The sequence below is a fragment of the Carcharhinus amblyrhynchos genome, chromosome 29, assembly GCF_965287045.1.
Source record: "Carcharhinus amblyrhynchos chromosome 29, sCarAmb.v2.hapA, whole genome shotgun sequence".
NCBI classification, from domain to species: domain Eukaryota; kingdom Metazoa; phylum Chordata; class Chondrichthyes; order Carcharhiniformes; family Carcharhinidae; genus Carcharhinus; species Carcharhinus amblyrhynchos.
The window spans coordinates 7,096,791-7,112,604 of NC_137352.1; the positions used below are offsets into that span (position 1 = coordinate 7,096,791).

At 46.5% G+C, this 15,814-nt stretch overlaps 1 protein-coding gene across 1 annotated transcript in view; it reads right to left on the bottom strand.

Moving 5' to 3' along the window:
- Nucleotides 1–11,776, bottom strand: part of LOC145359783 (transmembrane protease serine 5-like) — a 37,118-nt gene extending 25,342 nt beyond the window's left edge. Inside the window, exons 1-2 of the mRNA XM_080214561.1 lie at nucleotides 11,326–11,776; nucleotides 5,255–5,353 (exon numbers count right to left, since the gene is read on the bottom strand). Coding sequence (XP_080070687.1) covers nucleotides 5,255–5,353; nucleotides 11,326–11,776 — 550 coding nt within the window. The remainder of the gene's footprint in view (nucleotides 1–5,254; nucleotides 5,354–11,325) is intronic.
- Nucleotides 11,777–15,814: the final 4,038 nt, after the last annotated feature.

The following is a 15,814-nucleotide window of genomic DNA, read 5'->3' on the forward strand; positions in this document are numbered from 1 at the left end:
CCAACTGGAAGTCAAACACATCCTGACTGGAACCCGACAAGGGAAAATAAACAAGGAAGTACTGGTCCAAATTGTTCCAGTATACCTCAAAATGCAACACCAATAAAAACTGGGAAATAAAAATACTGGTCCAAACTGCTTTTTTTTTAATTGGGTTCACTGTTCCTTTATCATCGCTGGGTCACAATCCTAGAATTCTATCCTGAACAGCACACAGACTGTGGTGGTTGAAGAAGGCAGCTCACCACCCTCACCACCACCACCACCTTCACCTTCACAAGGACAATTAAGATGGGCAATAAATGGTGATCTTGTTAACATCACCACATCTCAAATAAATACATTTAAGAAAAGGTGCCTGTAATGACTTTAAACAGGCAATTGAGGCACGCCTGTTTGAATATGGACTCAAACTCTGTTCAACCAGTCATCAAATGATCAATAAAGCATTGACTCCTTGTAAAAAAAAAATGGACTCCCTCATGAAGGGCCAAATTGATTGGCCAATCAGGGAGCCTCTTGCTTTGTATTTAACCAGGAGTGCCAGGCCCTTCTGGGATTCTGAATGCAGACAGTTAACTGAAAGCAATTTGTATGCTGCTGTCAGACTTGTAAATAAAGGGATTCCTACTGCTGGGGACTTATTGCAGTGCCCCCAGAAAATTCTTGCATCTCCAGGGGGGTTTGGCAGGATTTAGGGGAAAATACTGATCCAGATGAATTTTATTAGGAGTCAAATACTGCAGTATAATTCTCTGTACAAACACTCCTTCACATTAGTCATCTAATGAAGGGGGTGTGTGACATTTAAGTTTTGTTTAATTTTGTTGATGTTGCATCACTCAAAGGTGCAGCTTTGCATTCCTTTGCCAATGCCCTGAGAAGCATTTTTAAATTAGAATAATTGAAGACCTTTCATAGAATCATGGCTTCTTTTTCCGTTCCTGTGTGTAATTGAAGTGGGTCTGGTTAACTGGTGTATGTGGGGAAAATGCAGAGGAAACTCAAGGCCCTTCTATCTTTTCTCATCTGGAAAAAGCTAGAGTCAGTGTGACAGTGAGGAAGAAATTCTGTTGGAATTTTCAAAGGCCACACTGGGTGTGGGAGCCTTGATTGGAATATTTATCCTTGTTTGCTGGATGATAGTTGGGCAGGAGTGAGAATATTAAAACTTTTGCCTCACCTTTTGTTGTACATCATCTGACTGCAGTCATTAAGCTACACCTTTAAGTGGCAAAACAAAACTAAAAGGCAAGCCAAATAAATTCCAAAATCTTGTTCATCTGGTTTAGGTTCTGGCTCAATAAATTCAACAATTTTCAGATGGTAATCAGTGTTCTCATGTCTTTTGGACTTCAGTTATTGAGCATGATTATGTTGCTGGCAATTACTCTTCCTCTTGACCCACCTTTTGTTTCTTAACCTACAGATGGGGGGGGTGGGATGTCTGGGTGGTCAGTTGGGTGGTGGGCCCAAGTGGTCACTAGAAGGTTAGGATGATTGGTCAGGATGGACCTGAGGCTCAGATGGGCACTTGGAGACAGGAGGGCGTGGAAGTAGTCGGGGAAGGAATTGGAAGGGCGGCTGGGGACTGGATGCAGTTGGATAGTCGGAGGGAGTTGGAGGAGTGGTTATGGGGTCATGAGTTAGTGGGGATTGTGGGGTGGTGAGGTATTTGAGGTGTTGTCGGATAGTTGAGGGGCTGAGAAAGTGGTTGGGGGTGCAGAAATAGTCAGCAGGGAATGGTTGGGTTGGTGGGGTTGTCTCGTGGTGTTTAATCATATAGTTACCCAGGAATTATCTATAGTTTTCCTAGGTAACTTTTGCTAGAAGAGTCAGAATCATCCAAAGTGTCTGATTAAATTCAAGTATTTAAAGGTTCCAGATGCAGAGTAATTACTCATTTGGATGTTCGAGCTTCCCGAGCAGTTCCTGTGCTGTCTTTGCCTGAAGATTTCGAGGGAAGAGCTCCCAGTGATCTTCAGAATGTTTCCCATCTACACCCCACGACAACAGCCCCACCCCAAGCACCCCCAATCTGCCGCAGAGAGCAGATGTTCTGGGCCAATAACACTGTTTCTTTCTCCACAGAAGCTGCTGATCAGCTGAGCATTTCCAACACTCTGTTTCCATTTCCGATTCCCAGTGTCCGGAGTATTTTGCTCCTGAATTCCAGTAAGCAATATAATTGGTAGTTCCACGGCAATTCTAGCTGTTGTCCACTTTTCCATGTGATACGAGTGAGGTACAAATATTATCCACAGACCCAAGAGGATTAGTCACCAGGCTCTGAGGTAACTGAAAGAATCCTCGGAAGAGTGTAATGGGGCTGGGGTGAATGTTCTAGAATTGGTTTCTACCCTACCCTAGGCAAACTCAGTGGATGGCTTTTTTTTGATTTGATTTATTATTATAAGAAATAGGAGCAGGAGTAGGCCATCTAGCCCTTCGAGCCTGCCCCGCCATTCAATAAGATCATGGCTGATCTGTCGTGGCTCAGTTCCACATTCCCGCCCTCTCCCCATAACCCTTAATCCCCTCTCTTATCAAAAACCCATCAACCCGCGTCTTAAAAATATTTAGCGAGGCAGCCTCCACCACTTCAACGGGCAGAGAATTCCAGAGATTCACCACCCTTTGAGTGAAGAAGTTCCTCCTCAACTCCGTTCTAAACCGCCCCCCCTTTATCTTGAGGCTGTGCCCCCTAGTCTTACTGTCTTTTTTGAGAGGGAAGAGTCTCTCCACCTCTATCCTATCCATCCCATTCATCATCTTATACGTCTCAATGAGATCTCCCCTCATTCTTCTAAACTCTAACAAGTACAAGCCCAGTTTATTCAGCCTCTCCTCATAGCTCAACCCCCTCAACTCCGGTATCAGCCTAGTAAACCTCCTCTGCACTCCCTCCAGGGCCAAAATATCTTTGCGCAGGTACGGCGCCCAAAACTGCACACAGTACTCCAGCTGCGGCCTCACCAATGCCCTATACAGCTGCAGCAAGACCTCCTTACTTTTATATTCAATCCCCCTCGCTATGAAGGCCAGTATCACAAGTGTTAGTATACATGTCCCTTTGAATGCCGAGTCTGGTGCTGTGAAAAGTGTGGACATAGGTCTGGGAAGAAGGGGAAGGGGGGAGGGTAAAAATGTGGGAGATAGCAAAGAACCTTGTTAACTACAGTGGGAAGGGGTGGGGGGGAGGGCAGAAACATCAGCTGAGGAAGGAAGATAGGTGTGTAGGAAACACCATTTTGGAAGGTAACACCATTGGAACAGATGCAATGGAGGTGGAGGAGCAGGAGGAGTGCAATGGATTCCTCAGAAGAAGTGGGGTGTAGTCAAGGTAACTGTGGCAAGCGGTGGCCTTGTAATGAATATAATGGCAGTCTATCTCCGGAATGGAGAGAGAAGAGTCAAGGAAGGGCAGTGTCAGGGATAAACGATGTGAAAGTGAGAGAGGGATGGAAATTGGAAGCAAAAGTGCTGATTTTTTTTTCCAGGTCCGGATTAGAATATGAAGCAGCCCCGATACAGTCATTGATGTACCAGAAAAGGAGTTGTGTGAGGGAGCCTGAGTAAGATTGGAGCAAAAAATGTTCCATATACCCCATAAAAAGACTGGTGTAATTGGGGCCCCTGTGGGTACCTATAGCCGCACATTTTATTTGCAGGAAGTGAGATAAGCTAAAGGTGAGATTGTTCAGTGAGAGGACAAGTTCAGCCAGGCGGAGGAGAGTGATGGTGGATGGGGAGTATTTGAGCCTCTGCTCAAGGAAAAACCTGAGAGCTCTCAGGTGTAGAGAAATTGGACATCCATAGTGAAGAGGAGACAGTGAGGGTCAGGAAACTGGAAGTTCATAAAATGTCATAGGGTGTCAGAGGAATCACAAATGTAGGTGGGAAGAGACTGGACAAGAGGAGGGAGGATAGAATCATAGAATCAGTGCAGAAGAAGACCATTTGACCCATTCAGTCTGCACCGATCTCAGTCCTACCCAGGCCCTGTCCCCGTAGCCCTATGTATTTATCCTGCTAGTCCTCCTGACACCAAAGCTCAATTTAGCATCACCAATCAACCTAACCTGCACATCTTTGGACTGTGGGAGGAAACTGGAGCACCCGAAACAGATATGGAGAGAATGTGCAAACTCCACACATACTGTGACCCAAGCCGGGAATTGAACCCAGGTCCCTGGAGCTGTGAGGCAGCGGTGCCGCCCCTTTTGGAGATGAGATAAGAAGAAATGAGTTCAGTGGGACAGTGACAGGTTGAAATGATGAGTCTAACATGACAGTGCTTGTTTGTGGATTTTGGGAAGGAGGTAGGAGTGGGCTGTGGAGGATTAGGGGAACTATGACGTTGGAGGCTGTGAAGGGAAGATCTCCAGAGGAGATGAGGTCAGTGAAAGTCCTGGTTTGATGTTCAGTGGTGGGGTCATGGTCCAGGTAGGAGGAAGGGTCTGAGAGTTGACATTCAGCCTCTGCGAGGCAGAGATCACTGTGCCGGATAACAATGGCACCATTTTTGTCAGCAGCTTCGATAACTGTCAGGGTTGGGCCTGAAAGAACCGAGTGCTACAAGTTCAGCAGACAAGTTGGAATTGGTGGGGGGAGTGGAGAAATTGAGATGGCCAATGCCACGTCGACAGTTCTCAAAGGAAAGGTCAAGAACAGGCGTGCGGCCAGAGGGAGGGGGAGAGGGGTCCAGGTTGAGGGAGAAGACTGGAGGTGGTTGAAAGGATCTGTTGAATGTAGGGGGAGGTGGTGGGTGTAAAATAACACCAGTAAGAATTGTGCAATTGTGATGCTTCATAACACAAGGCCTCATAATATAGAGCTATGTTTACTGCTGATCTGTTAACTTATATAGTGACACTGTTGCAGAGTGTAAATGATATATGGGGATGTCAGACCTTTGGGAGTGTATTACAGGAAAAAGAAATGGCAATTGCGTGACCATGGAATCATAGTATTCTTACAGTGCAGAAGGAAACCATTTGGCCCATCAAGTCTGCACTGACTACAATCCCACCCAGGCCCTTTTCCTGTAACCCCACATAGTTACCCTGCTAATCCCCTGACATTAGGATAAATTTAGCATGGCCAATCAACTTAACCTGCACAACTTTGGACTGACAATGTAACAGTGTAAGGACACACTAGTAAATATAGAAAAGTTTAAAATTTAAGATGGTCCCTTTAAAAATCCCCAGCTTACACAGTTCTTTAGTCAGAGGAACATTTGTTGCCTTACCTATGAAATATATTGCAACTACAATTGCGGATAAGATGGTGACTGCACACAGGAGCACCAGAATCCTCTTGGTTGCCCGGGGTGGCCGCCTGCGAGGCCCTAAGGAACAAGATGACAAGTGAATTTAACACCACCATCCCTGACTTACAGCAGGAAGTCTGTCTGTTACCAGCTTTAGCTTGATGCACGTCAACTTGAACTTGTAGACTGCTATCGGTATAGTAAAACATCCCAAGATGCTTCAGAGCAATGAAATTAGACACATAAAGAGATGTTAGGATAGCGGGTCAAAATCTTGGACAGGAACTTGAATTTTAAGGAGCATTTTAAGAGGTGGCAGCACAGTGGTTAGCATTGCTACCTCACTGCAGCAGGGGCCCAGGTTCAAGTCCCAGCTTGGGTCACTGTCTGTGTGGACCTTGCACATTCTCCCCGTGTCTGCGTGGGTTTCCTCCACGAGCGCCAGTTTCTTCCCACAGTCCAAAAATGTGCGGGTTAAGTGGATTGGCCATGCTAAATTTCCCCTTAGTGTCAGGGGGACTAGCTAGAGTAAATGCATGGGGTAATGGGGATAGGGCCTGGGTGGGATTGTGGTCGGTGCAGATTTGATGGGCTGAATGGCCTTTCCCTGCACTGTAGGATTCTATGATTTTATGAACAAAAGAGAGGGAGGGGTTAGGGGAAGGAATTCCAGCACATTGTACTTAGGAAGATTAAGGCATAACCACTGATAATAGAGTGGTTAAAACGGCTTATGTGGCGACTGAGTCAGTGGCAGGTATTAATTGTTAAGCTTAACAAATCTATTATCATTGTATCAAATACCACCCAGGATGGTAGAACGGCAACTAAATAGATCTTGGTTCTTCATCGTCCGATGAACTAGTGAATCTAAGCAATCTGGGAGGCTAGAATTGATTTGTACCATTTAGAGTTTCCTGGATGAAAAAGGAGATTGAAATTAAGATAGGTAAGAGAAAGTGTGCTGAATGACAGAACCCAGGGGAGATAGAAAAGGTTGAGAGGAGAGGTGAAAATGCATTTTAGAGAAGTAAAGATGGATTATGAGAAAAGACTGGCAGCTAACATAAAGGGGAATGCCAAAGTCTTCAATGGGCACATAAAAAATAAAAGTTTAACTTTGTTTATTAATGTCACAAGTAAGGCTTACATTAACACTGCAATGAAGTTACTGTGAAAATCCCTGAGTCGTCACACTCCGGTGCCTGTTTGGGTACACTGAGGGAAAATGTATCACAGCCAACGCACCTAACCAGCACGTCTTTCAGATTGTGGAGGAAACAGAAGCATTTGGAGGAAAACCACACAGACACAGGGAGAACGTGCAAACTTCACACAGGCAATGACCCCAGCCGGCAACTGAACCCAGGTCCCTGGCACTGTGAGGCAGCCGTGCTAGGGAGGTAATGGAGGAACAGGGCAAATTAGGGACATAAAACGGAAATTACACATGGAGGCTGGGGCCATGGCTGAGGTATGAAATGAACACTTTGCATCCGTCTTTACCAAAGAGGAGGACGTGACCTCACCCAGGACACGGAGACAGGAGAGACACCTCTGTCCTGAGGAAGGGTTCAAAATTGATAAGACAGAAATGTTGATCTGACTGTTGGTTCTAAAAGTTGAAAGGCGCTGGGACCAGGTGAGATGCATCAAAGGATATTGGAGGAAGTGAGAATGGTAATTGCAGAGGTGCTGGCCATAATCTTCCCGTCTTCTCCAGACACAAAGGAGGTGCCTGAGGATCGGAGAATTGCAAATGCCTTGGTCAAAAAATGTTGGAAGGATAGCCCCAGCAATTACAGGCTGGTCAGTTTAACATCAGTGTAGGAAAGTTTCTGAAACAATTATTCAGGATGGAGTTAGTCACACAGACTACCTGCCTGGGTTGATTAAGAAGGGCCCCTTTATAAAGGGGAAATCATGTTTAAATAAGTTGCTGGAATTTTCTGAGGAAGTAATAGAAAGGCTTGTGAAGATAGAATCATAGAATCCCTATAGCGCAGAAAGAGGCCACTCGGCCCATCGAGTCTGCACCAACCAGAATCCCACCCAGGCCCTCTTCCTGTAACCCCACATATTTAGCCTGCTAATCCCCTCCTGATACTTGGGTCAATTTGGCATGGCCAATCAAGCTAACCCACACGTCTTTGGAATGTGGGGAAGAAACTGGAGCACCCGGAGGAAACCCACGTAGACACAGGGAGAATGTGCAAACTCCACACAGACAGTGACCCGAGGCTGGAATTGAATCCAAGGCCCCGGTGCAGTGAGGCAGCAGTGCCGCCCCAATAATGCCGTTGATGTGATATACTTGGACTTTCAGAAGGCGTACGGCACAGTGCCACACAACAGAAAAGTTATAGCACATGGAATTAAAAAAGACAGTAACAACATGGATACAAAATCAGCTGAATAGTAGGAAGTGAAGAGTAATGCTCAATGGATATTTTTTGATTTGGAGAAAAGAAGGCTTGTCCCAGTGTTCCCCGGGGATTGGTACTGGGACCCTTGCTTTTCCTGATTTATTAATGATCTAGATGTTGGTGTGAAGGGAACAATTTAAAACTTTGTGGATGGCACAAAACTTGGAAGTATTGTAAACTGTCAAAAAGGCAGTGGAGGACTTCAAGAGGACATTGACAAGTTGATGGAGTGGGTAATAGATCACAAATGAAGTTCAATATGGAGAAGTATGAGGTGATGCAGTTTGGTAGGAAGAACATGGAGAGAGAATATAAAATAAGGGATAAAAATCTCAAATTGGTTCAGTAGCAAAGGGTTTATCAGTGCTTGGATCATTGAAGATGGCAGGACAGCTGGAGAAAGCAGTTAATAAAGCATATAGCATTCTGGGCTTTATTAATAGGGGCATAAAATACAAGAACATAAGAACATAAGAAATAGGAGCAGGAGTAGGCCAACTAGCCCTTTGAGCCTGCCCCGCCATTCAATAAGATCATGGCTGATCTGTCGTGGCTCAGTTCCACATTCCCGCCCTCTCCCCATAACCCTTAATCCCCTCTCTCATCAAAAACCCATCAACCTGCGTCTTAAAAATATTTAGCGAGGCAGCCTCCACCACTTCAACGGGCAGAGAATTCCCGAGATTCACCACCCTTTGAGTGAAGAAGTTCCTCCTCAACTCTGTTCTAAACCGTCCCCCCTTTATCTTGAGGCTATGTCCCCTAGTCCTACTATCCTTTCTGAGCGGGAAGAGTCTCTCCACCTCTATCCTATCCATCCCATTCATCATCTTATACGTCTCAATGAGATCTCCCCTCATTCTTCTAAACTCTAATGAGTACAAGCCTAATCTATTCAGCCTCTCCTCATAGCTCAACCCCCTCAACTCCGGCAACAGCCTAGTAAACCTCCTCTGCACTCCCTCCAAGGCCAAAATATCCTTGCGTAAGTACGGCGCCCAAAACTGCACACAGTACTCCAGCTGCGGCCTCACCAATGCTCTATACAGCCGCAGCAAGACCTCCCTACTTTTATATTCAATCCCCCTCGCTATGAAGGCCAGCATCCCATTCGCCTTCCTGACCACCTGCTGCACCTGCAGGCTGGGTTTTTGCGACTCATGCACAAGGACCCCGAGGTCCCTCTGCACCGTCGCCTGCTGCAGTTTTTCACCACGTAAGTAATAATCCTTCCTACCATTATTCCTACCAAAGTGGACCACCTCGCACTTGCCAGCATTAAATTCCATTTGCCAGTTCCTGGCCCATTCGCCCAGCCTATCTAGATCCCTCTGTAGACTCTCCCCACCCTCCGCACAATTTGCCTTTCCACCAATTTTGGTGTCATCAAATTTCGACACCATACACTCGGTTCCCTCCTCCAGATCATCTATATAAATGGTAAATAGCTGAGGCCCCAGCACCAACCCCTGGGGCACTCCACTAGTCACCAACCGCCAATCCGAATAGCACCCATTGACCCCCACTCTCTGCCTCCTATTTGACAACCAATCCTCTATCCACGCTAACACCCTACCCCCAACTCCATGTCCCTCGACCTTCTGCAATAACCTCTTGTGAGGTACCTTGTCAAACGCCTTCTGAAAATCCAGAAAGACCACATCCACCGGCTCTCCTCTATCCACCGCCCTAGACACATCCTCATAGAACTCCAGTAGATTTGTCAGACACGACTTCCCTTTAAGGAAACTGTGCTGCGTCTGCTCTATCAAGCAGTTCCCCTCAAGATGCCTCGCTATTTCCTCCTTGATGACGGATTCTAACATTTTACCTACAACAGACGTTAAACTAACAGGCCTATAATTCCCCGCTTTTTGCCTGGCACCCTTCTTAAACAACGGCGTAACATTAGCTATTTTCCAATCTTCCGGCACTTCCCCGGAATCCAGCGACGTCTGGAAAATAACCACCAAGGTATCCACTATCACCTCCGCCATTTCTTTCAGGTCCCTCGGATGCATTCCATCCGGTCCTGGGGACTTGTCCACAATCAGTCCCTCCAGTCTGTTGAGCACCACCTCTCTAGTAACAATAATGTCATCGAGACCCTCCAGTCCTACCACCTTCCCATCTCTAACATCCGGCAAATTATTCACGTCCTCCTCCGTGAAGACCGAAACAAAAAAGTTATTCAAGACCTCCGTCATATCCCCATCCCCTACCACTAGGTCCCCCTTCTCATCCTCTAAGGGACCAACGTTCACCCTAGCCAGCCTCTTCCTTTTTATATATTTATAAAAACTCTTGCTATCCTTTTTTTATATTAAGCGCTAGCCCAGCTTCATAGTTTCTCCTACCCTCCTTTATCAACTTCTTTGTCAATCTTTGTTGACATTTAAACCTCTCCCAATCCTCTTCTCGCCCACTACTCTTAGCTACTCTAAATGCCTCCGCTTTTAATTCAACACTTTCCTTCACCTCCTTCGTTATCCACGGCTTATTACCTCTCCTCCTACAGTCCTTTTTGACCATCGGAATAAATTTCCGCTGAGCACCAAGAAAGATCTCCTTAAAGATCCTCCACTGCTCCTCAGCAGACCTACCTTCCAACGCGCTCCCCCAGTCCACATTCGCCAATTCTTCTCTCATCCTACCGTACTCCCCTCTGTTCAAACAAAGGACGCGTGTCCGGGAACCCACTTTCTCCTCCTCCATCTGCAAGGAAGCTATGCTGATCTTATACAAGACACTAGTTAGACCTCAGCTGGAATATTGTATATGGTTCTGGACACCACACTATAGGAAGGATGTGAACACATTGGAGAGAATGCAGAAGAGGTTGACAAGAATGGTCCCAGTGATGACAAACTTCAGGTATAGGAATAGATTGTAGAGGTTGGAACTGTTCCCCTTGGAGAGAAGGCTAAGAGGATATTTGATAGTGATGTTCAAAATCATGATCCAAAGCTGTGTGGATTAGGTGGATTGGCCTTGGTAAATATGAGGGGTTATTGGGATTGGGTGGGTAAGATCTCTATTGGAAAGTCAGTTCATACTTAACCAAATGGCCTCCTTCTGCACCGTAAAGATTCTGTGGTTCTATGAGGGGGCTGGACAGAATAGATAGTGAGAAACTTCCTGCTGGTAAAAGAATTAAGAACGAGAGGACACAGATTTAAAGAGATTTGCAAAAGAAGCAAATGTGACGTGAGAAAAAAATGTTATCTCCCATCGAGTGGGTGGGGCCTGGAGCGCACTGCCTGGAAGTGTGGTGGAGACAGGTTCAATCGAGGCATTCAAGAGGGTATTAGATGATTATTTGAATAGAAGCAATGCACAGAATTATGGGGAAAAGGCAGGGGAATGACACTAATAAAGTTCATTTGGAGAGCCGGTGCAGATATGATTGCCGGAATTCTTCTGCCCTGCTCACTACAGGAATCCGAGTGGGCGAGGGGCGGACAATGGGAAAGTCTGTTGACCTCAGGCTGGATTTTCCGGTCTCGGGTTAAGCGGGCCTGTAAAATCTCGCTCACTGGGTCAAATGGCCTCCTTCTGCATTGCAATAATTGAGCCGTTGAAAGGAGATATTTTAAAGGTGATCAAATGCTTTTCCGAACTTACTCAATCGTTTACACCAGCGTCTGCGACGGACTGATTCCGAGGGGCCCAATGGTGGTCGAGCTGGTGGCTTGTCTGACGTTGGCGCTTCTAACAAGGGTGCGCCCTGCCCCTGGGGCTCAGCCTGTGAAGAGTCATCCTTTGAATCCACAGCTATTAATTCAGATCCTAGGGTGGGGCTTTCTGAGCAAAGCTGAGGTGAACCTTCCAATCTTGTCACCGGTAAGAAGGGCACTCTGAATTCTTGAGACTCAGCACCTTCGGAGCTCAGAGTGGCATCCTCTGAGAACTGTGTTGGTGATGCTCCAGATACTGCCGGTTCTAACCAGGGTATCATCTCTCCCTGATGTTCAGTTGGTCTCACAGTTCCAGACAGTTCAATGTTCAAGTTCTGTAACATTGATTCAGAATTTTGAAACTTAATATCAAATATAGTAGAAGTGTATGTGCACATTTTAAAACCTGACAATGATGGCTTGGATTTGAAAAGCATCTACAACGTAACCAAATGCAGATCTCAAGGCACTACATGGGGCTACATTATCAGGCTAAGTACAGATATTGAGTCATAATGCACATATTAAGGCAGTTAACCAAAAGTAGGATGGCACGGTGATTAGCAATACTGTCTCACAGCACCAAGGACCCGGGTTTGATTCCCGGCTTGGGTGGAGTTTGCTCATTCTTCCCGTGTCTGTGTGGGTTTCCTCCAGGTGCTCCGGTTTCCTCCCACACTCCAAAGATGTGTAGGTTAAGTGCATTGGCCATGCTAAATTTCCCCTTAGTGTCCTGGGATGCATAGGTAAGAGGGGTCACCAGGGTAAATATGTGGAGTAACGGGATTGTTGTTGGTGCAGGCTCGATGGGCCAAATGGCCACCTTTTGCACTGTAGGGTTTCTATGATTAGAGTGGAATTTGCCAGGCCACAGTTAATCTTTAACCAGCTCCACATGGTCATTAAGACATTGCTGTTTGTGGGAGCTTTCTGTATATAATTTGGTTGTGGAAGTTCCCAGATTACAGCAGTGACTACATTTTAAAAGCCCTTATTTAGCTGTTAAGCACTTGGAATCTCCTAAGGCTGTGAATGGTGCTATATAAATTACAATGATTCTTTTACTTTGGACCAAACTCTGCCAGCAACTTTGGAACAGTAGGTGCAGTTATTCAAAAATGATATCAGATATCTCAGGTTGGTGATATAACTTCTAAGATAAAGGCAAAATATTGCAGATTCTGGAATCTGAAACAAAAACAGAGAATGCTGGAAGATCTCAGCAGGTCTGACAGCATCTGTGGAGAGAGAATAGAGCCAATATTTCGAGATTCGTCGGAGGGTAATCCAGAATTGAAATCTTGGCTCTATTCTCTCCCAGACGCTGTCAGACCTGCTGAAACTTTCCTGCATTTGTTTTCTTTTTTTGTTGCTGATATAACTCTTGTCTGGATTTATCCACCAATGTCCATCCCAAGTCCACTAGCAGGCAAAGCTCAAACTGGACAGGCCAGTCAAATATAGATACACAAAACATGTAACTGCCTGAGCTTCAAAGTGCAACCCCAGAGAGGATGTGAGAGGATGGAGAAAAGCAGAGGAAGGAAAGGGAGAGGGGATGATGATGGGAGAGAGGTGGAGAAAGAGGAGGCTTGGTAGATGAAGGCAGGGTTGGAGAGATGGGAGAGTGGGTGAAAAATAGGGAGGGAGAGGTGAGAGCAGGGTGGTGAGAAGAGGAGGGGAGAGATCAGGGGAGTGAGAGACAAGGCAGAAAGAGAGGGACAGGTCACAGAGAATGATGGTGGAGGAGAAAGGGGAAAATGGGAGAGGTGGAGGAAGGGGGAGCAAGGGCAAGCATTGAACTCCCTTCCAGAATGGAGTAATTTTTTTGTAACGATGCTGAATACCTGCAAGATATTTTCCTTATTATTTACATCTTCCTGTTGTCATCTCAAACTTTACATTCAAATGTTTCAGCATGTTCACTCTCATAGGAACATAGTAACATTAGAAATAGGAGTAGGAGAAGACCATTCGGCCCCACGAGCCAGCTCTATCATTCAACTCAATCATGGCTGATCTTTTACCTAAAAGCTACTTCTCTGCACTATCCCCATATTCCTTGATATTGTTACTATCCATAAATCTATCAATTTCCATCTTGAATATGCTCAATAACTGAGCCTCTCCGGTCATCGGGGCTGGAGATTTCCAAAGAACCATCACCATCGGAGTGAAGAAATTTCTCATCTCAGCCCTAAATGGCTTACCCTTCATCTTGAGGCTACGTCCCCTGATTCTAGAGCCCCCCTCTCCACCCGCTCCCCATCCTTCTAACATTCGCCCATTGCAATGCGTTCATTTTCTTTGTACGTTGGGTTGGGAGATGCACATGTTGGCCGTTTCATGGAATTCGCGCATGCGTTCCCAGAGTATATACATCACCCACAGCCTCAGAGCATGTGTGGTCGAGACCAAGCTGGAAACCGGCGGTAAGACCAGGTAAGTCATTTTAATTTGTTTTTCGTGTAATTTAAATGTGATTATTGGGCCCGGGACTGAATTCTCCAGGCCTGATAACATCGCCTACCCCACCAAGAGTATTTCACTCCAGTAGGGTTTGTATTAGCTCCCCATGTTCGGGGAACTAGTGGGAGACCTCACTGAAGTGAAGTTGGGGGGGCAATTGGGGCCCCCCAGGGGGACAGGAAGCTGGGGATGGTGCACCCTGGGCATGGGCACCCTGGCAGTGCCAGCCTGTGCCCTTGGCACTGCCCAAGGGGCAAAATGCCAATGCCCAGGGGGCACATTGGCATTGCCCAACAGGCATGGGACAGTGTCAAGGGGGTGGGGCCTATTGTGGGTGGAGCCTAGGGGCGATTGGTGGGAGGTGGGGTGTCTCAGTCTGCATTGGGATTGGAGGGAGGCTAGATAGTGGGGCTGGTTGGGGGGTCGGGGATTTGTCTGGTGGAGGGGGTCTGCCTCCTCGGTTGGGGGGTAATCACTGCCAGTGGGGGGAGGGGAGCACTGGAGATTGGGGTGCTCTGGGACGGCGGGGGAGGGGATTGTGTCGGGATTGGCCCGGAAATGGTTGTAGGGGCTGTGGTTGGGCTGTGGGAGGGGCAGCATGTGTGGGGGTCCCGGGCTGGCCAGTGATCGAGCTGGCAAACAGGAGGCTGACAGTGCAGGGCCACTGCGCATGTGCAGAGTTACAGAACTGTCAGATTCCGGCACGAATAGGCTCTGCCCCCCCTCCCCACCCCACCACAAGCTTTTAATGAGATTCACGATTGTGACCTCTGCAGTGAATAGAGTTTGAGAGATTCAAGCCTGAACTCCCACTGCAAAAACAATCGTGAATTTACACCATCTTCCCTGCCAATTCAGCACTTGGAATTTTTTTGGGAGATTTGGGCCCCTACTCTTTGGAGCCTCGTAAGAGTTTTGTAAGTTTCAATGAAATCACTTCTCATTCATCAAAGACAATACAAACCCAGACTCCTCAATTTCTCCTCATACAACAACCCTGCCCTCTCAGGGTGATGCAATCTGATGCATCTTCGTTGCACACTCTCTATGGCAAGTATATTCTGTCTGACAAAGAACAAAGAGCAGTACAGCATAGGCACAGGCCCTTCGGCCCTCCAAGCCTGCACATTGTCCCATCTAAACCAATTGCTTGTATCCCTCTATTCCCCGTTTGTTCATATGCCTCTCACAATAAGTCTTAAATGTGGCTAACGTAACTGCCTCAACCACCTCACTTGCCGATGCATTCCAGGCCCCCACCATCCTCTTCCCCACACATCTCCACTGAACTCTTCCCCCCTTATTTTGAACTTGTGCCCCCTGGTAATTGTCATTTCTGTCCTGGGAAAAAGCTTCCAACTCTTCACCCTATCTATACCCCTCATAATTTTATAAACTTCTATCAGGTCACCCCCCTCAGCCTTCGTCTTTCCAGGGAGAACAATCCCAGCTTATTCAATCTCTTCTCATAGCTAATCCCCTCCATATCAGGTAACATCCTGGTAACCCTTTTCTGTATTCTCTCCAAAGCCTCCACATCCTTCTGGTAGTGTGGTGAGCAGAATTGGACACAGTATTCCAAATGTGGCCTAACCAATGTTTTATATAATTGTAACACAATTTGCCATTTTCATATTCGATGCCCTGTCCAAAGAAGGCAAACATGCCAAATGCTTGGGCAGCATGGTGGCATAGTGGTTAGCACTGCTGCTTCACTGTGCCAGGGACCTGGGTTCAATTCCTGGCTTAGATCACTGTCTGTGTGGAGTTTGCACATTCTCCCCGTGTCTGCGTGGGTTTCCTCCAAGTGCTCCGGTTTCTTCCCACATTCTGAAAGACATCCTTGTTAGGTGCATTGACCCAAACAGGCGCCAGACTGTGGCTTCTAGGGGAATTTCACAGTAACTTCATTGCAGTGTTAATATAAGCCTTACTTGTGACTAATAAATAAATTTTATCATTAAACT